Here is a 24,322-nt window from a genome sequence, read left to right on the forward strand (position 1 = left end):
TTTATGCAAAATAATAGTGTAGGACTGTTTGGGTGTTTAGAGACTAAAATAAAACCTACTCAACTTTTGAAGAAGAATACCTCTATATGTGATGGCTGGAGCATTTCTACAAATTGTAGTTGGCATAGAGGGGGAAGGATTTGGATCTGTGGAAACCTGATTTATTTACTATACAATTTTTGTCTTATGGATCTTAGCATATACATATGTGGGTGGAGTCTAGAACTGATACTAAGAAGTTTATGTTAACTATGATTTATGCATTTAATGATGTGACTGAGAGACAAGAACTTTGGAGATTTCTAAAGACTGAGGCTTTGAATTGTAATGTTCCTTGGCTATGGGCAGGGGACTTTAATACTGTGTTGTCTCCTATTGAGAGAATTGAGGGAAATTCTACAGAAGTGGAAATGGGGCATTTTCAGGAATGTGTCTCACTTTGTAGCATGGAGGATATTCAGGCAACATGGGCATTGTTTACCTGGACTAACAAACAAGAGCCTGAGGCTAGGGTTTACAGTAGGCTTGATAGAGTCATGGGTAATGAAGAATGGCAGCAGGAATTTGGGGAGTACATAGCCCATTTTCATCCTGAGGGACTTTTTGACCACTGCCCATGTACCATTGTGGATAGGAAAGTAGATGTTATTGGTAGAAGGAGTTTTAAATACTTTAACATGTGGGGAATGTCTGAGTTATTTCAAGAGTGTGTTGTTAAGGTGTGGCATAGGAGGTATGCAGGTACTAAGATGTTCCAGCTGATTAAAAAATTAAAATCTTTGAAGCCTGTTCTTAAGCAGTTAAATAAGAGTTGTTTCTCTGACATAGAAAATAGCTCTACTATTGCTAGTACCTTGCTGGAAAAATTGCAAAAAGATTTGGTTGATAAGCCAGGGGATCATGAGCTTATGCAGCAGGAGTATATTGTGGCTCAGGAATTAAAAGAGCTTTTGGCTGCTAGGGATAGCTTCTTAATTTAAAAGGCAAATATTCAATGGTCTCTTCAAGGTGATATTAATACTTCATACTTCCATAATTCTATCAAGAAACGTATGATGCAAAACAAGGTGTTTAGTATAGAAGATCAGCATGGTACTGAGTGCACTGAAGGGGCTCAAATACAGGAAGCTTTTCTGGAGTATTATATTAGCCTGCTTGGGAGTAATACCAAAACTAATTCAGTTCATGTTTGGATTGTGCAAAGAGGGAGATGCTGCACTGAAGATCATTGGGCTATTCTAAACAGATCAGTGACTGCTGAGGAAGTAAGGCAATGTTTGTTCAGTATCCCTAAGGATAAGTCACCTGGCCCTGATGGCTTCATTAGCCAACTCTATAGGGATGCCTGGCCAATTGTGGGGGATGATGTGTGTGTTGCTGTGATGAATTTTTTTGAAACTGGGCAACTGCTACAACAAATTAATGCAACTCTGATTACCTTAATTCCTAAGCTGGATAGACCAACCAGTGTGAAGCATTTTCGTCCTATAGCTTGTTGCAATGTGGTGTACAAGATAATTTCTAAAATCCTATGCAACAGGTTGTCCCTGATTCTCCCTGACATAATTAGTAGGAATCAAGGGGCCTTCATCCAAGGCAGGAGTATCATGGAAAACATTTTGGTTTTCCAGGACCTTGTAAGGATGTATAATGGGAGTAATGCCTCTCCTAGATGCCTTTTCAAACTGGACTTGCAGAAAACGTATGACTCAATAGAATGGGATTCTATTGATCAAATGTTGGTGGCTTTGAACTTCCCTGATTACTTTAGGAAGCTGGTAATGAAGTGTGTTACTACTACTACTTTTTCCTTGAATCTCAATGGTGCTATGTTTGGGTATTTCCCTGGGAAGAGGCGCTTAAGACAAGGGGATCCTATTTCTCCTCTTTTATTTACTATCTGCATGGAGTACCTTACTAGGGTATTGGAGTATGCTACTCAAACTTGGTTCTTCAGGTATCATCCAATGTGTGGTGCCTTGAGATTGAATCATCTTCTTTTTGCTGATGATTTACTTATGTTCAGTAAAGGAGATGTGAAGTCTATTATGTTATTGCTCAGAGCATTTGCTACTTTCTCTGTTACATCTGGCCTTAAAGTTAATGAAGCTAAGTCATAAGTGGTGTTTAGTGGAGTGTCAACTGATGTTAGAAGTGATATTCTTCAGATATCTGGTTTCAAGGAAGAAGCATTACCTTTTAGATATCTGGGCATTCCTATTCAGTCACGGAGATTGACTAAACAGGATTGCAATATTCTTGTTGAAAGGATAGTTGCCAGAATTAGAGGGATGGGTGCTAGGAAAATAAGCTATGCTGGCCGTCTAACTCTGGTTAACTCAGTTTTGAACACCTTGCATAACTACTGGGGCTCTATTTTTCTTATCCCCAAAACTGTGGTCCAGAAAATTGTGAATGTATGCAAGAATTATTTTTGGGACGGTGGTACTGATTATCAGAGGGCACCATTGATGGCCTGGCATAAGGTGTGCTGCTGTAAAAGTGAAGGTGGTCTGGGTGTAAAAAATGCTGAGAATTGGAACATAGCAACTGTTGGAAAGCTTGTGGATTGGATTTATAATAAGGCAGATAGGTTGTGGGTGCTGTGGATTGATCATGTGTATTTAAAAGGTCAGGACTGGTATACATATACTCCTCCTTCTGATTCTAATTGGAATTGGAGGAACATATGCAAGGTGAGAGGTTTGTTAAGTGCGGGGTATATGAACAATGTGTGGCAGGATGTTAGAGGATATAGTGTTGGGTCTGGGTATGCCTTGTTATAGGGAGTGCACCTCTCTGTACAGTGGCATAAGAAGATTTGGGATTCTTGGTGTGTGCCTAAACATTCTATTATAGGCTGGTTAATTAAACAGCAAGCTTTGAATACCAAGCAAAAGCTGTTCCAGCTAAGGTTGTGTGATAATGATATATGCATTATTTGTGGAGCTGCTACAGAATCCCATGAGCATTTGTTTGCGGATTTCCAGTATGTGCTGAGGATCATAGAGCAGCTAGAACAATGGCTGCATCTCAGTATGACTGGTCAGAATGCTCTCCTAACTAAGTTGCAGCAGAAGGTGGCCAGGATGGCAAAAATAGCCTGCTGGTATATAATTTGGCTGGAGAGGAATAGGGGAAGGTTGGAACATAGGATTACTAAACCTCAGATCCTAGTGCAGGATATTCAGAGACTTGTGAAGGCAAGAGTTCAGCTGCTTCTAAAGGGACCAGTGTTGATGGCAGATCAACAATGGTTTCAGAATTTGCCGATTAAGTTTTCATAGCTAGTATATGATAGTATTGTAAAGTAAGTTAAAAAACTGATGAAAGTGTAGTCCTGATGTATGTTATTTTGTCTATTAATGGAAAGCTCACATTTCACCAAAAAAAAAAAAACAATGCATTATGGGACTAATACTGAGTAGGGAAACCCTACCTAGAAAGCAACACAATCAGACGGTCTCACAGCTGATATCAAAAGGCTTCCTCCACGAATCCTCCTCCTAACATACAAACATATAATCACTACCAATCACGAAATACAACAAAAAACCCCAAATCCCAAATTAAGGTTTAACCAACTTTAACGAAATACTATAAAAACGGTACGTAGATCTTACCCTCGACGCAAGGATCACAAAGGTATAAAGAAAGGTAAAAACCGACCTTCCAAGCTCCGGGATTTGTCAACAATGCGATTGATGCGAAGAACGTAGTTTGTTTTCTCTTTTGAAAGCAATTAGGTTGTAAAAGTGTTTAAATAAAAGTGACGGAAATAATTATATACTTAATCGCATTATTAACAAAACCCGACAAATAATCACCCCGTAAACCGGCTACTCGATCGAGTAGCTGAGGTACTCGATCGAGTGCCCCCTTACTCGATCGAGTATCAACGTTACTCGATCGAGTACCCAACAGGTCAGAAACTATTTTTAAAACGCAACACACCCTTACTCGACAGAGTAAGGCCTACTCGATAGAGTACCCAGAGACTCATAAAACTGTAGTATTAAAGTCTTCCCTCCTTAAAAAGAACTTCGTCCCCGAAGTTCAAACCACAACAAAACAAAGACACACACTACAACACTCCCGACTCAACAACCAAACAAAACTCAACATAAAACATGTTACTAACCCAAACTCAACCCGACTCAACCACAACAAACATACCGACACAACATATAAAGGGTACAAAAAAACTCTTAAAACTCTTCGCGATCATCTCCTACCCCCTTAAAAGAAACAAGGTTACGTCCCCGTAACCATATATACCTGGTCAAAAAGGAAAGGGTAACGCTCTCTCATGGCCTCCTCTGCCTCCCATGTAGCTTCCTCAGTCTCGTGGTTAGACCAAAGGATCTTAAGCAAAACTGTCTCACCACTCCTAGTCTTCCTAACCTTCCGGTCAAGAATCTGCTTAGGTACCTCAAGATATGATAAGGACTAATCTAGCTCTAAGCTCTCTGCCTCTAACACATGTGACGGGTCACTCACATACTTCCGTAGCTGAGATACATGAAACACGTTATGCATTCTCTCTAACGCAGCTGGTAAAGCCAGACGATATGCAACCTCTCCAACCCACTCTAAGATCTCATAAGGCCCGATGAACTTCTGACTCAGCTTGCCTTTCTTCCCAAATCTCATAACCCCACGCATAGGAGACACTTTCAGAAGAACCTTATCCCCAACCTGAAACTCTATATCCCGGCGATGTAGATCTGCATAACTCTTTTGCCTATCCTGAGCTGCTCTCATCCGTTCCCTGATCATCTTAATCTGTTCAACCATCTCATGTACCATCTTTGGTCCTAGAACCACTGTCTCAACACTATCGTCCCAACAAATCGGACTCCTACATCTCCTCCCATATAAAGCCTCAAACGGTGTCATGCCAATACTAGTGTGATAGCTGTTGTTGTAAGAAAACTCTATCAAATCCAACCTCTGTTCCCAGCTACCACAAAAGTCCATCACACAAGCTCGTAACATATCCTCAAGAGTCTTGATCGTTCCCTTAGTGTGACCGTCTGTCGCAGGATGAAATGTTGTACTCATCTTCAAAGTTGTTCCCAAAGATTCCTGCAACTCTTTCCAAAACCTTGAGATAAACCTCGCATCTCTGTCAGATACTATGTCCTTAGGGACTCCATGTAACTTAAGCACATTCTTCCGATAAGCCATAGCTAATTGTGCTTTAGTCCATGTATCTTTCATTGGCACAAAGTGAGCTGACTTGGTCAGTCGATCCACTATTACCCATATCATGTTGTTACCCTGTTGACTCTTTAGCAAACCCACGATAAAATCTTACCTTGTGGTCGTCGCTTTTCCCCTTTAACTCTCTGGCATATCAAACAACAGGCCACAAACTCAGCTATTTCTTTCTTCATCCCAGGCCACCAAAACGTGTTCTTTAAATCCTTGTACAGCTTGTCACCACCTGGATGTACTGAATATGGTGTACAATGTGCCTCTATCATGATAGTCTTTTTCAGCTCCTCATCATTAGGGACACACCACCTACCATCAAACCTCAAACTACCATCTGTATGAATAGAGAATCGAGACACTGTCCCTTTCTCTACTCCAGCTCTCGACTCAACCATCTTAGGATTCAACGCCTGTTTACCTCGAATCTCATCATAAAGATCAGGTTGTACTGTCAAATATCTCACGGCATCCCCTCTCTGCATCATATGTATCCCAAACTTCCCCACCTCATCTCTCAACCTCATCAAAGATAGATCTGTACACAAAGAATGCACACTCTTCCTACTCAAAGCATCTGCAACAACATTGGCTTTCCCTTCATGGTAGATAATATCCATGTCGTAATCGCCAATCAGCTCCATCCACCTCCTCTGTCTCATGTTCAACTCCTTTTGAGTGAAGATGTACTTGAGACTCTTGTGATCCGAAAATACCTTAAAGGTCGCCCCATAAAGGTAATGTCTCCAAATCTTGAGAGAAAACACCACTGCACCCAACTCCAGATCATGTGTAGGATAGTTCTCCTCACACGCCTTCAACTGCCTAGAAGCATAGGCAATCACTTTACCGTTCTGCATCAACACACATCCCAACCCATTCTTTGAGGCATTTGTATAAACCTCAAAGTTCTCGATCCCTTCAGGCAATGCTAAGATAGGAGTTGTGGTCAAACGCTCCTTTAATGTTTGGAACGCCGTCTCACAACTCTCATCCCAACGAAACATGTTCTCTTTCCTCATCAAAGCTGTCATAGGTCTAGGTATCTTGGAGAAATCTTTCAAGAACCGTCTGTAGTATCCAGCTAAACCCAAGAAACTCCTGATCTCAGCAACATTCTTTGGTGCTTCCCACTTTGTCACTGCCTCAATCTTTGCCGGATCCACAACTACTCCTTCCTTAGAGATCACATGCCCCAGAAAAATAACTTTCTCTAACCAGAACTCACACTTGGGCAGCTTAGCATATAACTCATGCTCCCTCAAAGTCTGCAACACAATCCTCAGATGCTCCTCCTTAGTCTTGGAGTATACTAAGATGTCATTGATAAACACCACCACAAACTTGTCCAAAAACTGTGTGAAGATTCTGCTCATCAAATCCATAAACATAGCCGGTGCATTAGATAACCCAAACGGCATCACCACATACTCATAATGGCCATACCTCGGCGTGAAAGCTGTCTTTGGTATGTCCACCTCTCTAATCTTCACCTGATGGTACCCCGACCTCAAATCAATCTTGAAAAAGACTGATGCACCACTCAACTGATCAAACAGGTCATCTATCCTTGGCCAAGGATACTTGTTCTTCACCGTCACTCGGTTCAGCTCTCTGTAGTCTATGCACAACCTCAAACTCCCATCTTTCTTCTTCACAAAAAGAACTGGTGCTCCCCACGGCGATACACTAGATCTAATGTATCCCTTCTCTATCAGATCATCTAACTGTTTCCTGAGCTCCTCCATCTCTTTAGGACCCATCCGGTACGGTGCCTTAGAGATTGGCCCCGTCCCCGGTTTCAACTCAACTGTGAAATCTATCTCCCTCTTCGGTGGCAACCCCGGAATCTCCTCTGGAAAAACATCTGTAAACTCATCCACCACTGGTATCTGTTCAACTGTCGGACTCTCTATCCGGTCATCTCTCACATGGCACAAGATCAAAGGGTATCCCTTCCTCAGATAAGACTTCAAGGTCACAGCTGCAATCAACTTAACTTTGGATTTGACCACAAACCCACGATAAGACACACTAACACCCTTAGGACCTCTCAAAGACACTTTCTTTTGATGACAGTCTATCTTAGCTTTATACTTTCCCAACCAATCCATCCCGACTATCATCTCAAAACCGTCAAAAGGAAACTCGAGCAAGTCTACAGGTAGATCAACTTGCCCAACTTCTATAGACACATCTCTATACAACCTCCCACATGATACAGACTCACCCGAAGGTATAAAAACTTTCTCACTTACAGACTCATATACCCTCAAACCCAACCGTTTAACATGACTCGAAGATACAAACGACTGAGACGCCCCCGAGTCAAACAAAACAAAGGTATGAATACCGTTAACAAGAAAAGTACCAGTGATAACATGTGCATCATCCTCAGCTGCTTTCTTGTCCATCATGAACAGCTTTCCACTGGTCTTCTTTCCACCTCCCTGGACAGTACTGGCCGATGTGGTCGGCTTAGCACCCGACCCCTGATTGTTGTTGTTGTTCGTAGCTGGTTTATGATAAGAATTACCGCCATTGCGGGTACCTCCACCCTGATAGCTCTAACTTCTGCGGTTAGACCATGACCCAGACGGTCTATTGCTCGCATAACTCTGTGCAGGTCCCTGAGAATAGCTCCCCCGAGCCGATCCCTGAAAAGCTCCAGGCATACTCGTGCACTGATGTCTCTTGTGGCCTACACCGCCACAGCCATAGCAGGTCATCCCCCAGCTACCACTACCACTCATACGGCCACGCCCAAAGGAAGTCCAAGCACTGAACCCTGACCCAGAAGAAAACCCTCTAGTTTGATTGTGGTTGCCTTTCTTGTGACTAGATTGGCCACCACCCTCACTCCCAGCCTTTCTTTTCTCACCCACTCTCTCCTGAGCCATCTCCACCAACCTCTCAGCTCTCCCAGCCCTCTCATAAGCTTCCTTAACATCAGTAAGGACTCCCACGGGTAGCTTATCCATGATCTTAGAGGTGAACCCCCTCTCAAACCTCAGCGCCAGGTTCTCCTCACTCAAACCCATATCCTCAGCATACCTAGACTTCTCATTAAACTGCTTGTAGTATTCAGCCACAGACATATCATATGTCATCTTAAACCCATCAAACTCCTCTCTCAGCTTACTCCTCACATGTTCCGGTACAAACTCTTTCCTCATAGCCCTCTGAAACTCTTCCCAAGGTATAGCAGGTAAGCCCTGGTTCGCATACATCTCCCTAGCACGCACCTTCACCTTATCCCACCACTCGCTAGCTGCTTCCCTCAGGTAGAACACAGCTTGTTCTACTCTCATCTCATCAGGACAGTGAACCAGGTCTAGTATGTTCTCCATCTCTCGATGCCAGTTGTCGAGAAGGTTTGGTTCCCTGGTTCCCTTGTACTCTTTTGGGTTAAACCTCGCTATATAAAGGTTGATCTTAGAGTGATCAACCTCCTTATCCTTTCCCACTTTCTTTAAGGCCTCCGTAAGAGCATCCTGATGCTCCAACATCTTAACGATATCATCTAAGTTCATGGTCTCAGCTCTCGCATACAAAGCGTTTCTCTTGGGCGGCATCTTGAAACTATATAAGAAAGGGTAAATATAAACATACGCACTAAAACCTCAAAACACGATAGCAGACTGCCCAGAACACACTCGATCGAGTGCCTAAACCTACTCGATCGAGTAGAGGCTACTCGATCGAGTGCCTCGACATCAGACCCCAAACAGACCTTCTGATCTCTAACATACTCGACCGAGTACCCCCCTACTCGATCGAGTGCCCTATGTACTCGATCGAGTGCCAAAAAACACGATTCTGGTTGTAAAAACGCCAAATACCCACTCGATCGAGTCAGACCCACTCGACCGAGTACCTCACCTACTCGATCGAGTACCCCCTTACTCAATCGAGTCATGCTGACTCATATATACTACCCGCATGTTATCTCACATATCCCAACATACTCTATGCAACTTTATAAACTCAACTTTATAATATAGTTAAGATGCAATTCTACCAAGCTTTTCATATGATCAACAAAACAACTATATCATATTATCAAACGCCACATAGTAAACATCCAACATTCTTCTTGTTCAAACAACAGTTCTATATACTTCACCAACCTTTCATTCACAATCTCAACCTTCTACTCCAAACATCCAACAATTACAACATACCTGATCACATCCACATACAAGCTAACAAGCATCACATACGACCTTGACATATATCCCCCATGTGACCGGTCCAAAATTGTAGGGCGAGTTCGCGACTTTAGGATGTCTCCCAAGCCTTTGCATTAGCTCCTACAACCTTTACCCCGGGTTCATTTTAATTGACTCCCTATGTTCATTAGATTCATTGGTTACAGGTTTCAGGATCGTCGCTCTGATACCATTTTATAACACCCCCATACTCCAAGTGCCTTACCAGGACCACTCAGGTATAAGGATGCTACCATCCGGTTACCGAGGCGATGATAATCATCAGACAATAACGAAACAGCATTTAAATAGTATAACTTTAGTGAAAGGTTACAATTCAAAGCCAAAACCAAAATACGAATACAAGTTCTCAAAACCAACTGTCTAATCAACTAAATAAAATGTTTATTAAACTACTAAAGCTACAGCGGAAGACTTCTATCATCAGACGGTGGCACATCCCAGCTATCCCAGAAAATCGACTCATACCTGCTCAATAACTGCTCACCATCCCCAAATGGATCACCAGAGTTTTTAAAACATTAAACGGGGTCAGTACTAATCACACAATTTATATAACCAACAACACTGTAAACAAACAGCTCAACGATCAGACACACAATCAAACCCACTCCAATCAATCTTTGTCACCGACTGTCCACTGGACCAGCCCTGCCAGTGGGGAACCGCAGCCGTACTCACCAAATCCTCGCTCATCATACCGAGCGATAACCCTATCCCATTAATGTGCACATCCCCTACAGTGGCGGGTTCCACGGAGGGCAAAACTAGGGCGTGAAGCCACTCCCGCAAGTGACTCCACTTAGCCGAGAACGCATCTCGAGAACCAAAAACAAACAATCACAACCATTAAGCAGCAATCAAAACCAACAACTGTCATAATACGAATACGATAATATTCAACAATCACACAACACCAACAATGCATTATGGGACTAATACTGAGTAGGGAAACCCTACCTGGAAAGCAACACAATCAGACGGTCTCACAGCTGATATCAAAAGGCTTCCTCTACGAATCCTCCTCCTAACATACAAACATATAATCACTACCAATCACGAAATACAACAAAAACCCCCAAATCCCAAATTAAGGTTTAACCAACTTTAACGAAATACTATAAAAACGGTACGTAGATCTTACCCTCGACGCAAGGATCACAAAGGTATAAAGAAAGGTAAAAACCGACCTTCCAAGCTCCGGGATTTGTCAACAATGCGATTGATGCGAAGAACGTAGTTTGTTTTCTCTTTTGAAATCAATTAGGTTGTAAAAGTGTTTAAAGAAAAGTGACGGAAGTAATTATATACTTAATCGCATTATTAACAAAACCCGATAAATCATTACCCCGTAAGCCGGCTACTCGATCGAGTAGCTGAGGTACTCGATCAAGTGCCCCCTTACTCGATCGAATATCAACGTTACTCGATCGAGTACCCAACAGGTCAGAAACTATTTTTAAAACGCAACACACCCTTACTCGACAGAGTAAAGCCTACTCGATAGAGTACCCAGAGACTCATAAAACCGTAGTATTACATTCATATCGACACATCTTCTCAAATCTGAAGCATAGCCATCCGGAAACTTTAAATTACATATCCAATCACACAACACCTTCGTCTGCTCCTTTTTCAAAATGACTGAATCCACCTTTCGCTTACTTGAACAAAGTTTTAACATGTCTTTTTTTGAATTTGCGTTAAAGGTTGTCATGTGTTTTCTATCCATCACCGTGTGAATTACTTGTTCGAAAAAAAATTTCTCAATATGCATGATATCAAGGTTATGTCGAATTAGTAGTGTGCTCCAATATAGAAGCTCCCAAAAAATGCTTTGTTTCCACCACCCAATTCATTTCGCCTTAACCGTTCTCAATTCATGGTCAGATGCATCCACAATTTTTGGTAAATGTTTCACACATTCCCAAACTTGTTCGCCCGATAACCTCGTTCTAGCAACATCGTTCTCTATTCTTCCTTTTCGAAAGTGGACCTTATCCTTGCGAAAAATATGATCAGCGTTTAAATATTGTCTATGACAATTAAACCAACTCCATTTTCTTCTATGCTGAAGCCAAATCGATTTAGTCTCATTTTTCGTACAACATGGACATGCATTCTCACCAGCAGTTGACCAACCATATAACATGCCATATGCAGGAAAGTCGTTGATCGTCCATAGGAGTGCGGTTCTTAAGTCGAAGTTTTGTTTCCTAGACACGTCATATGTAAACAATCTCGTGTCCCACAATTGCTTCAACTCGTGAATTAGAGGCTGTAAATAGACGTCAAGGTTTTGTTTGGGACTCTTTGGTCCGGAAATAATTAATGTTAAGAACTTAATTGCCTTTTCATGCATAGCCAGGATGGTAAATTGTAAGGATAAAGCATCACCGGCCAGCATGAATACAACTTCCCGAATGGACTAAAAGCTGAGAAACCATCGGTGCAAAGTCTAAGTGTAACATTCCGAGGCTCAGATGCAAAAGAAGGATGAAGGCGATCAAAATGTTTCCAAGCGTCACTGTCACTTGGATGAGACATTGTCCCACTAACACGGGGTTTTTCATAATGCCAACGCATTTTTTCCGCGAGGTATTTTGTGGCTTAAATTCGTGGCAAACGTGGCCCTATTAGGAAATAATTTTGGAAATTTTTGGGGACCTTTTTGCCATCTGTATTCTTTGCACTTTTGTACCTAGTTCTACCACATTTTTTACACTTGTCAAGAAGAGCGTCGTCCATCCATAAAAGCATACATCCATTAAAACATGCATCTATCTTTTCATGAGGAAGTTGAAGAGCTTTGAGAACATTTTTGGTTTCATAGAAGTTACGCATCAAAACATGGTTTTGAGGAAGAAGGTCTCCCATAAATGACGTGAAACCATCTACACATCTATGGGCTAAGTTGAATTCACATTTCAGAGTGACAAGCCTTGCAGCTGACTGTAGCAATGAGAGTCTACATCCCTCGTAGACAGGTTGCTCGGCACGTTTTAACATTTGAAAAAAGGCTAATACATTGGGATTTGGAGATTCATCAACCACCTCGGCATTAAGAGCTTCTTCCCTAATTTGATCAATGCTATCGCGCAACGCATACTCTACCATATCCCTATAAGGATTATCAGAGGGCATTGCCATTTCCTCTTCCTCAACGGGGAATTTCTCTCCGTGACACACCCAATCATAATAGTTGTCACAAAAACCCTTTAGACCAAGGTGTTTTCGTACTTCTTGTTCAACTAAATACTTTTTATTTTTGCACTTAGTACATGGACACCTAATTTCTTTACTTCTAATGAATTCGTCTTGTTGCTTAACATAATCAATGAATTTATCAACCCCTATTACGAATTCCTTCCTTCATTTTTTATTGGAATCCAACCTTTCATACATCCAGTTTCGTTCTAATCTCTTCATTGCAAATCTACATATATATTGGCAAATAACAATTATTAATAAAAATGGTAACAACATTCATATCCATATTCTTAGGACGACAACAACAACACCGCCACCACCACCACCACCAACAACAACAACAACAACAACAACAACAACAACAACAACAACAAAAAAAAACAACAACAACAACAACCTGCAAAAAAATACATTATGTATTGGGTGATGTGTTCATTTTATATATACTTTTACCCCTCATTTTAGCTCGGTTTTTATTGTATATCATACTTTAATTAGTATATTTGTGAGCTAATCTTGTGTTCTAGGTGTATTGTTTGTATTTGTTACATTTTATAGGAATCTAAGTATTTAGAGGCTTTTTCCTATCACATTAGCAAGCACCAAGTTCACAGTGGAAACAAGATGGACCAAGTATGACAATGGAAGGTGTGTTTCCAAGCCCAAGCAAGAGTGTATGAGACAATGCAAAATGATCCTACAAAGAGCCCAATGAGAAGTCCAAATTCATGTGGAAAAGATCATGGTTAGGGTACTCTTTGGAAGCTCTTAAGTTGATAGATTAGGCATTTACACGGGTGCATTAAGGGACATTTATCACGAACTTTGGATTTCCTCAACATTTAATCGAGGAATTAAGCCAAAATGCCCGGAATGTTACGCCCCTGATCGGGGCTGGCAACCCCGATCGGGATTGACCCCCTCTTGCAATTTTAAGTTACGCCCCTATTTTCTTATAAATAGGGGCCTTAATCCATCATTAGGGATATCTTTTCCTTACGTCTTTCATACACTATATTAGGCTTAAGCAAAATTCTCTCAATAGTTTTCATCTTTGGTTTCAATATTGTTAAGCATTTGATTGTTAAACATTTGGTTATTTATTCAAGCACTTGGTTCTCTTTATTCTTTGCAATTCAAGTTCCATTTCCATTACGGTATTTCTAATTCTAGCTTACTAATTTACATTTCTATTTTAGTTATCACATAGGTTATCATTAGCACTTTTATTATATCACATTAGTATTATTCTCATTTTATGTTTCACCATTTAGTTGACATCATTTCTAAAATCATGTCTAGCATTTCTTACAACATTGTTTATTGTTTACAATTTAATATGAGTAGCTAAATTCCCTTAGTCTAGGGGCTAGGGAAGCCATGTAAAATGAAATATGTAAAATGATAAATTAGGTTGGTATAATATTGTCTAATTGTTTCTATCACATGTTTGCACCTCAACGTTTAATCTTTGGTTATTGACCTAATCGTAGATTTAGTTTATTAATTCATTCTATAAGTCGAGAGGCACGGAATCGGATTAGACTAAGCATGTGTAGTAGGACGACCTAGTCATAAACGAGAGTTTCTCTAGGACCCGGTCTATGGTTGACACTAATATCGTAAGGTGGGTGTCTCTAAGCCTAAACAATTGACAATGTTGTTATTACCGAGTTTAACATGAACATATATTTACCCTTGCATGTGTGACCCGACTCCTCTAGACTCCTTTTATCATATAGTTCACATCTTTGTAATTGCTAATCATCAAACCAACCAACAAACCAAACCAAACGTAATCGACCTTGATAAGAATCTTTCCATAGTATTTCATAAACGCAATTCCCGTCTCCTTGTGTTCGACCCCTATTACTATATTAATTTGTGTCTAGGGTAATTATCTTTGCATAGGTGTACGATAGCCTATCAAATTTTGGTGCCATTGCCGGGGAGCACGGTTTTATTGCGTATTGATTTGTCGATTTTTATCTTGTTTTCTTTTGTCTTAAGGAACACTTGTTCCTTGAGACCGTTACTTATCATTTTCTAGAAATTGATGTCTTATGACCTGGTCCTCTCGTAGTGGAGATTTGCTTTCACCGAATTTCGAGCCCGAGAAAACCTTTAGGAGAAGACGACGTTTTTGGAAAGAAGTGAAAGAAGTCGCTTCTCTCGTGCAAGTTGAAAGTGCTAGAAAGTCTTACTTACACGATCTAAAAGTTCTTGAAGAAGAGGAGGTTTCAAGTTCATCATCTCCTCCACTACCATCTTCAACTAAAAAGATGGTGAAACTTTCCGATCACTCAAAGCCCACCGCGGCCATGCTTCCGGCCGGTATCACAACTACTCAAATTACCGTGCCGGACTTCGAGATCAAGCCAGCTTTCATTAGCCTTGTGGAGAGGAAGCAATTTGGGGGAAGTCCTTTGGAGGATCCCAATTTGCATGTTCAAAATTTCTACGATTATTGCTCCATGATCCGACAAACGGGCGTCACTCAAGCCCAAATAAGGGAAATACTTTTCCCTTTCTCTTTGAAGGACAAGGCAAAGCTTTGGATAAATAGCCTTGACCGCACTGCTATGGGAATCACCAATTGGGAGACATTGGCTCTTGCGTTCTATCAAATGTTTTTTCCTCCAGAGAAACCTCAAACCTTGAGGAGCCAAATCACCGGATTCTGTCACTAAGCTCTTGAGAGCTTATATCAGGCTTGAGAGAGGTATAAAGACTTGCAAAGGCAATGCCCACATCATGGGTTGGATGATTTGTTTCTAGCTATAACATTCTATAATGGATGTTGTGCCGAGTCCCGAAGGATTCTTGATTCCGCCAACAATGGGCGGTTTGATCAAATTGACACCGATATTGCTCATGCCACGATAGAATCTATGGCGATCCACGACGCGCAAACGTCAATTCCCGAATTGTGCCACTCAAAGTTAAAGAATAATCCTCCGACAATCCCGTCTTGTTAGCTCAAATTGCCTTAATCCAACAACAGTTGGCCGAACGAGATGCTAGAGATTCCCTTCAACAACTCAATGACGTGTCCTCTACGAGTCAAATCATTGTTTGTGACAGTTGCAGAGGTACGGGTCATTACACCGCTCATTGCCAAGCTACTATTGAGGAGGTAAATGCTTTTCAAGCTCTAAGAAAAAGTTCTTATCCACCGGGTACATTTTCAAATGCATATAACCCGAATTCAAGATTCCACCCGAATATGACTTATAGAAGTAATAATGTGCTTAATCCTCAACCTCAACCCCCACCACAACAAAATGCCTATGTCCCTCAACAGCAAAAGTATAATCCCCCACCGGGTTATCAAAACCAACAACAAAGACCACCTCAACAAAATTACCAACAAAATCAAGGCCCACCACAAAATGGCCAACCAAATAACGAAGGAGGAGGTAAACTTGAGGCTTTGATGGTTCAAATGCAAAGGGAATTATTGGCTCAAATCCAAAAGAGTGATCAATCTCACAATGCCACAATCAAGATGTTGGAGCAACAAATGGCTCAACTAGCCTCATCTAGCTCTTCAAGGAAAACGGGTCAATTACCACCTCAAGGTGAGCAACCACATGCTGCCCTTAATGCTATCTCCTTAAGAAGTGTTACAAAATATGATGGACCACCCATGCCCAAGGAACATGAGGAGGTACTTGTTGAGTTGGAGATTTCTTCTAATGGTAAGGAAAGTGAAGATATTCTAAAGAAGGTGGATGATCCACTTGTGGTTGAAGAAGTCAAAGATATGGAGAATGCTCCTCCAAAGAAGGATGTTGAAACAAAAGTGCCAGAAAAAGTCAAAGTGCCATTCCCTCATAGATTGGCGAAGCATCAAAAGAATTCTCAATTCGGTTAGTTCATGGAAGTTGTGAAGAATTTCCAGGTAACCGTTCCTTTTACCGAATTAATCACTCAAATTCCGTCTTATACTAAGTTCATGAAAGATATTTTAACTAAGAAGAGGACTTTTGACGAAGTTGAAACAATACGGTGAGGGCTCTTTTGCAAAACAAGTCTTCTCCTAAGTTGAAAGATCCCGGTAGCTTTTCTATTCCCTGCACAATTGGCACCTATCAAATTGATAAAGCTTTATGTGATTTAGGTGCTAGTGCGAGTGTAATACCTTACTCTATTTGTGCTAAGCTTAATATGGGAGTCTTAAAATGTACTAGTGTCACGTTGCAAATGGCGGATCGTTCTATAAAACGCCCTTCGGGAGTTTTGGAGGATGTTCCCGTGAAGGTTGGTAAGTTTTTCATTCCGGTTGATTTTATTGTTCTTGACATGGCGGAAGATGCCCAAATCCCAATCATTTTGGGAAGACCCTTTTTACATATCGCGGGTGCGGTAATTGATGTCAAGAATGGTAAAATTACATTGGAAGTGGGTGACGATAAGGTCACATATAATTTGAATAGTGCCATAAAGAGTCCCATGATAGAAAAGTCTTGTTATTCTATTGACATTTTGGATGTTGTTGACATTGTCATAGAAGACTCTACACCTCAATCTTTATCTAAAGATCCCTTGGAGGAACTCTTGTTATTGGAATCTTTTGCAGGTGATGATGAGATTGGAAATGAGGAGATAGATGCTTTGGCGTATGAATTGGATGGAGAAGAGCTATCATTGGAGGAAAGCTCACACTTTATAGGTTTGGTTGCTGCACCTCAAGACCTTGAGGTACAAAAACCCGAACTTAAGCCCCTTCCCTCCAATTTGAGGTATGCTTTTCTAGATGATGAGGAGATGTGTCAGGTAATTGTTAGTGCTAAATTGAATGAGAGTCAATTGTCTAAATGGCTTCATGTCTTGAGGTCTCACAAGAAAGCCATTGGATATAAACTTGATGATTTAAAGGGGATAAGCCCCGAATTTTACATGCATAGAATCAATCTTGAGGAAGATCATAAACTATGTGTCCAAGGTCAAAGATGTAACACCCCCTCATACCAAGGTGCCTTACCAGGACCACCCTACCATGAAAGTGTGTTACCATCTCGGTTGCCCGAGGTTAGTACATATCAAAAGCGTCTGAACTGAGCACATTTATTAAAGTATTGTAAAGTATAAAGTTTACATCAACCAAATCCAAAAACTGATTCAACTAAATACAACTCCAATGTCTGACAGTAAAAGAAATCAACTAAGACTCAGACGGTGATACTATGACTAGTGATGACAATACTCCCATGACTGTCCCCAAGCTCATCACTAGCAATACCTGTCAAGCCTGCTCACCATCCCCGAATGGATCACCGCAGATTCCACAAACAACAACGGGTCGAGATTACTCAATCAATATAAGACAAACAAACGAAGTAATCAACTGATCATCGTCCAATCCCAATCTTTCGTTCTCACACTGTAACCGACTACACACCGAAGTGTGTAGCCCTTCCAGATTACCCATCGCAACATGAAGGACTATAACGATATAATAAAGATGATCTATGGTCATAAAATAAAATACATAAGCATAAGTAAAAAGATTTAGAATTAACCTCGGGTCCTTGCAAAATTGGCCTAAGAACAATATCAAAATTGATATTCGCCTATTAGTTGCACCCAAGACGATCTAAGATATACCCTTTGATTATGCTAGAAATCAATCTAAAATTTTCTGTAAAATTTTATTGTCTTTGTGTTTTTTTTTTTTTTGTGATGAGAAAGAGGAGGCTAGGTCAGAAAAAGAATTAGGTTAGAAATAATTCTCCACCTTTCTTTTTATATAGACCGAAATCCGAAATCAATTAGGAAAGATTTATATCTCCTAATTTCGGCCAATGTGATCCGAAATAAGGAATTATATTTCCTTATTATCTCCTAATTTCGGCCAATGTGATCCGAAATAAGGAATTATATTTCCTTATTTTTGGTCTTTCCAAAAATATATAAAGTGTGTTAAATTGTCATCTAGTGAGGATCGAACCCATGACCTCTTGGCTTGTGTACCCTCACTATTACCACTATGACACATTCAACTTGTTGATATTAAATACAACTGATTATATTTAATTACGAATTAACAGATTAATTCTTTCAAACTAACCTTATATATATTTAATTAAATATAACTTATTATATTTAATTTACGAATTGACAGTTAATTCGTCTCAACTTAGGTATACCATGTAACCGAACCACATGCCTCCTGTAACCCAATGCCAGCTGCATCTTAGACCAAGTATCTTTCATGGGAACGAAATGGGCTGACTTGGTTAACCGATCAACAATCACCCAAATCATGTTGTTACCTTGTTGTGACCTAGGCAACCCCACAATGAAGTCCATGGAGATCGACTCCCACTTCCACTCGGGTACTTCCAAAGACTGTATCTTACCTTGTGGTCTCCTTTGTTCACCCTTGACCCTTTGACAGGTCAAACATCTGGCTACAAACTCAGCTACATCTCTCTTCATGTTTGGCCACCAAAAAGTCTTCTTGAGGTCTTTGTAAAGCTTGTCACCACCCGGGTGAACTGAATAAGGAGTGCAATGAGCCTCCGTCAAGATCACTCTCCCCAACTCTGCATCCTCAGAAACACACCATCTCCCATCAAAACGAACACTCCCATCTGTATTGATAGAAAACCTGGAAACTGTTCTACTCTCTACCCTTGACTTCCACTCTTGAATCTTAGGATCAAGCTCTTGCTTACTCTTGATGTTCTCATACAACTCTGGCTCGATCGTCAAATCCCCGATGGTATCTCCCTTTCGTATCATAAAGATCCCCATCCTAGACATCTCATCCCTCAACTTCAGCAAAGACATGGCTGTACATAGCGAATGAACGCTCTTCCTACTCAGTGCATCTGCAACAACATTAGCCTTACCCTCGTGATAGATGATCTCCATATCGTAATCTCCGATCAGCTCCATCCACCGTCTCTGTCGCATGTTAAGCTCCTTCTGAGTGTAGATATATTTTAGACTCTTATGATCAAAGAACACCTTAAAAGTTTCTCCATAAAGGTAGTGCCTCCAAATCTTAAGAGCGAAAATAACTGCACCCAGCTCCAGATCATGAGTAGGGTAGTTCTCCTCATATTGCTTCAGCTGCCTCGAAGCATAAGCTATGACTTTCCCTTCCTGCATCAAAACACAACCAAGACCATTCTTTGAAGCATCGGTATATACCTCAAAGTTCTCACATCCCTCTGGCAAGGCTAGGATAGGGGCTGTGGTCAAGCGTTCCTTTAAGGTCTGAAACGCCGTCTCACAACTCTCATCCCAAACAAATCTGACTTCCTTCCTCATCAAAGATGTCATAGGCCGCACTATGGTAGAGAAATCTTTCACGAATCTCCTGTAGTAGCCAGCAAGGCCTAAGAAACTCCGAATCCCAACAACATTCTTCGGCGATTCCCACTTGGTTACGGCCTCAATCTTACTAGGATCCATAGAGACCCCTTTCTTAGATATCACATGGCCTAGGAAAGCGACCTCCTCTAACCAGAACTCGTACTTAGATAACTTGGCATATAGTTGATTCTCTCTTAAAGTCTGCAAGACTATCCTCAAGTGCTCCTCATGCTCTTCCTTAGTCTTAGAATAGACTAAGATATCGTCGATGAAAACAACCACAAACCTATCCAAGAACGGTGTAGAGATCCGATTCATCAAATCCATAAAAGCTGTTGGTGCATTGGTCAACCCAAAAGGCATCACCACGTACTCGTAATGACCATATCGAGATCGGAACGCTGTCTTAGGAATATCCTCATCTGCTATCCTCAACTGGTGATATCCTGACCTCAAATCAATATTGGAAAACACACCTGCTCCACTTAGCTGATCAAACAGGTCATCAATCCTAGGCAACGGATACTTGTTCTTCACTGTGACACGATTGAGCTCTCTGTAATCAATGCACAGTCTCATACTCCCATCTTTCTTCTTTACAAAAAGAACAAGGGCTCCCCACGGTGACACACTAGGCCTGATATAACCCTTGCCTAGCAACTCATGTATTTGCTTTTTCAACACTGCCAACTCTTTAGGTGCCATACGGTAAGGTGCTTTGGATATAGGACATGTTCCTGGTTGAAGCTCCACGCTGAAATCAACATCCCTCTTGGGAGGCAAACTCGGTATCTCCTCAGGAAAAACATCTTTGAACTCTCGCACCACAGATATCTCGGAAAGCCGGCGGCCAGTACTCGGTGGTCTCTCACATGACAGAGAATCAAGGGACACTTTTTCCTCAAACATGACTTTAAAGTCATCACAGCTATGAACCTACACTTAGGCTTTACCACAAACCCTCTATAGGACACCCTAACACCCTTGGGACCCTTTAAGGACACTCTCTTTTGCTGACAATCTATCCTGGCATCATACTTACCCAGCCAATCCATCCCGACAATCACCTCAAACCCATCCATAGGAAACTCTAACAGGTCTACTGGTAAATCTACCCCTCTAACTACCATAGACACTCCCTTATACAACTTGAGACATGACACAGACTCTCCCGAAGGTATGAACACGTCATCTTTAACAACCTCAAACTTTCCCAAACCCATAGACATAGCATGACTCTTAGACACAAAAGAGTGTGTAGCCCCTGAATCAAACAAAACAAAGAACGGTACGTTATGAATAAGAAAGGTACCGCTAACTACATGAGCATCATCTTGTGCTTCCTGCTTGTCCATCATGAAAAGATTCCCACTGTTTTTCTGTCCTCCACCTTGAACTGAAGCATTGGAGGTACTTGGCTTGGCTGCCAAATCCTGGGTGGTGCTGTTGTTCTGGCGCTGATATGATCCACTACCACCGCGGTTGTAACCGCCCTGGCTGTCCACCTCTGTTGCCCCATGAACCTCCCGGTCGGTTACTAGCAAAACTCTGAGTTGGCCCCTAAGAGAAATTCCCTGGCCGAGCTCCTGAACCAGTGCCGGGCTTGTAGCTCGTGGATTCCCGTCTTTTGTGGCCTATCCCACCACAGTTGAAGAATGTAAGTTTAGAGTTGTCACTCACACTCCGACCTCCATTCTTTCCCCAGCCACGAGATCCTCCCGAGAAACCAGCTCCACCAGAAAAAGCCTTAGCATGGTTGAAGTTCCCTTTCTTGTTGGCCGACTGACTGTTGCTTCCACTGTCAGCCTTCCTATTTTCCGCAGCAGTCCTCTTATCGATCTCTCTTGAGAGATCTACCATTCTCTTAGCTTGACCCGCTCTCAGATACACTTCCTTGAGGTCAGTAGCATCCTCGGCTGGCATACGACTCACGATCTTAGCAGATAAACCCCTCTCAAAACGGAGAGCCAAACCTCTCTATCCTAGCTGCATGTCCTCAACATAACGAGATTGCTCCAGGAACCGATAATAGTAGTCAGTGACTGTCATCTCTTCAGTCATGGTAAAGGAATCAAAGTCGAATCTCATCTTGTGTCGGATATGTTCCGGCACAAACTGCCCCCTCATAGCACTCTTCAACCCAGACCAAGGAATAGCTTTTTCAGCCTGGTAAAAAGCTCTAGCATCTTCCTTGAAGTTTTGCCACCAAACTGCAGCTTCACCTCTTAGGTAGTACACTACCTGCTCGACGATCATGTCTTCGAGGCACTTAACCATTTCCATGAGAGCTTCGATCTCACGGTGCCACTTCTCGAGTAGCTTTGGTTCACCTACCCCATCATATGTGGGAGGGTTGAAGCGAGCAATGATGATGCTGAGCTGAGTAGCATCCATCGACTTCTCATTCCCCTTTCCCACATTTTTGAGAGCTTCAAGGAGAGACTCTTGTTGCTCAATCATGCGAGCAACCTCATCAAGAGTCATCTCAGAAGCTTGGATCTGCGCGGGAGTTCTTTTGGGCGGCATTTTGAGCTGACAAGAAATAAGGAAACGTAAGCACGAAAGCCTACGGCTCAAAACGTAACGATCTTCCGCCAAAGGAACACTCGACCGAGTATACAACCATACTTGGTCGAGTAAAGACTACTCGGTCGAGTATCCTAGATACTCGGTCGAGTATACGTACTTACTCGGTCGAGTTATCACATACAGTAGCCACTGCTACTCACTGCCAAACAACACTCGGTCGAGTGCTTGGTTACTCGGCCGAGTGCTCCCTACTCGGTCGAGTACCTGCCCTGTTCGGCCGAGTCACACTATAGACGGGTATACAGTATAAAGTTCTCTATCATGCTCACTATTCCCGCAGCAAACACATAACATCAAGAATTTAAATGCCACGTTATAATCATACCAACATACAATTCATGCATATTCTAAATCCAACATAACAAACATTCACAAACCCGTCACCTCCACCATTTCTCCAATCACCACACTTACAAATTTCAACACATACCCTTTCAACTATCAACTATTACCAACATGCATCTTCACATACATGTACATACAAAACCCAACTCTCATCACACTTCCCCCATGTTACCGGCTCGAGTTAATGAGGGCCAATTTGCGACTCCGGGACGTCTCCCGAGTCTTTGCGGTAGCTCCAAACAACTCTCCCCGGGTTCATTTTATTTAGACTCCCTAAGTTCATTAAATTCATTTGTTTAGGTGCCGGAATCTTCGGCTCTGATACCACTTTGTAACACCCCCTCATACCAAGGTGCCTTACCAGGACCACCCTACCATGAAAGTGTGTTACCATCTCGGTTGCCCGAGGTTAGTACATATCAAAAGCGTCTGAACTGAGCACATTTATTAAAGTATTGTAAAGTATAAAGTTTACATCAACCAAATCCAAAAACTTATTCAACTAAATACAACTCCAATGTCTGACAGTAAAAGAAATCAACTAAGACTCAGACGGTGATACTATGACTGGTGATGACAATACTCCCATGACTGTCCCCATGCTCATCATTAGCAATACCTGTCAAGCCTGCTCACCATCCCCGAATGGATCACCGCAGATTCCACAAACAACAACGGGGTCAGTATTACTCAATCAATATAAGACAAACAAACGAAGTAATCAACTAATCATCGTCCAATCCCAATCTTTCGTTCTCACACTATAACCGACTACACACCAAAGTGTGTAGCCCTGCCAGATTACCCATCGCAACAGGTAATCCTCGCCGCCAGTGGGTGACCGCAGCCGATCCCACCTAGTCCAGCTCCTCAACGAGCGACAAACAATCCCTGTCCCTTAATGTGCACATCTCCTCCCGTGGCGGGTTCCACGGAGGGCGAACTAGGGTATGAAGCCACTCCCGCAAGTGACTCCACTACAATCACAAACACACGACATCAAAGCCATCACAACACCCTCACACCAACATCGTCACAACAATCTCCATACTCCGATGATCAACAGATAACAATAGTCACACAACAAACATGTCTTAACAATGAACAATAATCTGAGTAGGGAAACCTTACCTTAGAAATCAACAGTAGAATGAACTCAAACAATCAGAAAGGCTCCTCTACGAAGTCTTCTCTTATACAATAATCACATAACATAATTACACATTGCACAACCCCCATATTCCCAATTCCGTAAATGTACACAGTAACCCCAACGAATACGAATAACATAGAAATAGAACTTACCAACAGTAGAATGAGGAATTATACGCAAGAACTCCGAAGATTACACACACAACAATGCTATGGAATGATTAGGAAGTGATTAGGGAGAGATTAGG

At 41.7% G+C, this 24,322-nt stretch overlaps 1 protein-coding gene and 1 non-coding gene across 2 annotated transcripts; one reads left to right on the forward strand and one right to left on the reverse strand.

Moving 5' to 3' along the window:
• The first annotated feature begins 206 nt into the window (after positions 1-206).
• LOC141631410 (uncharacterized) lies at positions 207-980 on the forward strand. Its single transcript, XM_074444085.1, has one exon. The coding sequence runs from the start codon at positions 207-209 to the stop codon at positions 978-980; it is 774 nt and encodes a 257-aa protein (XP_074300186.1).
• Positions 981-15,312: 14,332 nt separating this feature from the next.
• LOC141635052 (small nucleolar RNA R71) lies at positions 15,313-15,420 on the reverse strand. Its single transcript, XR_012539759.1, has one exon. It is a non-coding gene; the product is annotated as a small nucleolar RNA R71 (small nucleolar RNA).
• Positions 15,421-24,322: the final 8,902 nt, after the last annotated feature.

The sequence above is a fragment of the Silene latifolia genome, chromosome Y (genome assembly GCF_048544455.1).
Source record: "Silene latifolia isolate original U9 population chromosome Y, ASM4854445v1, whole genome shotgun sequence".
NCBI lineage: Eukaryota > Viridiplantae > Streptophyta > Magnoliopsida > Caryophyllales > Caryophyllaceae > Silene > Silene latifolia.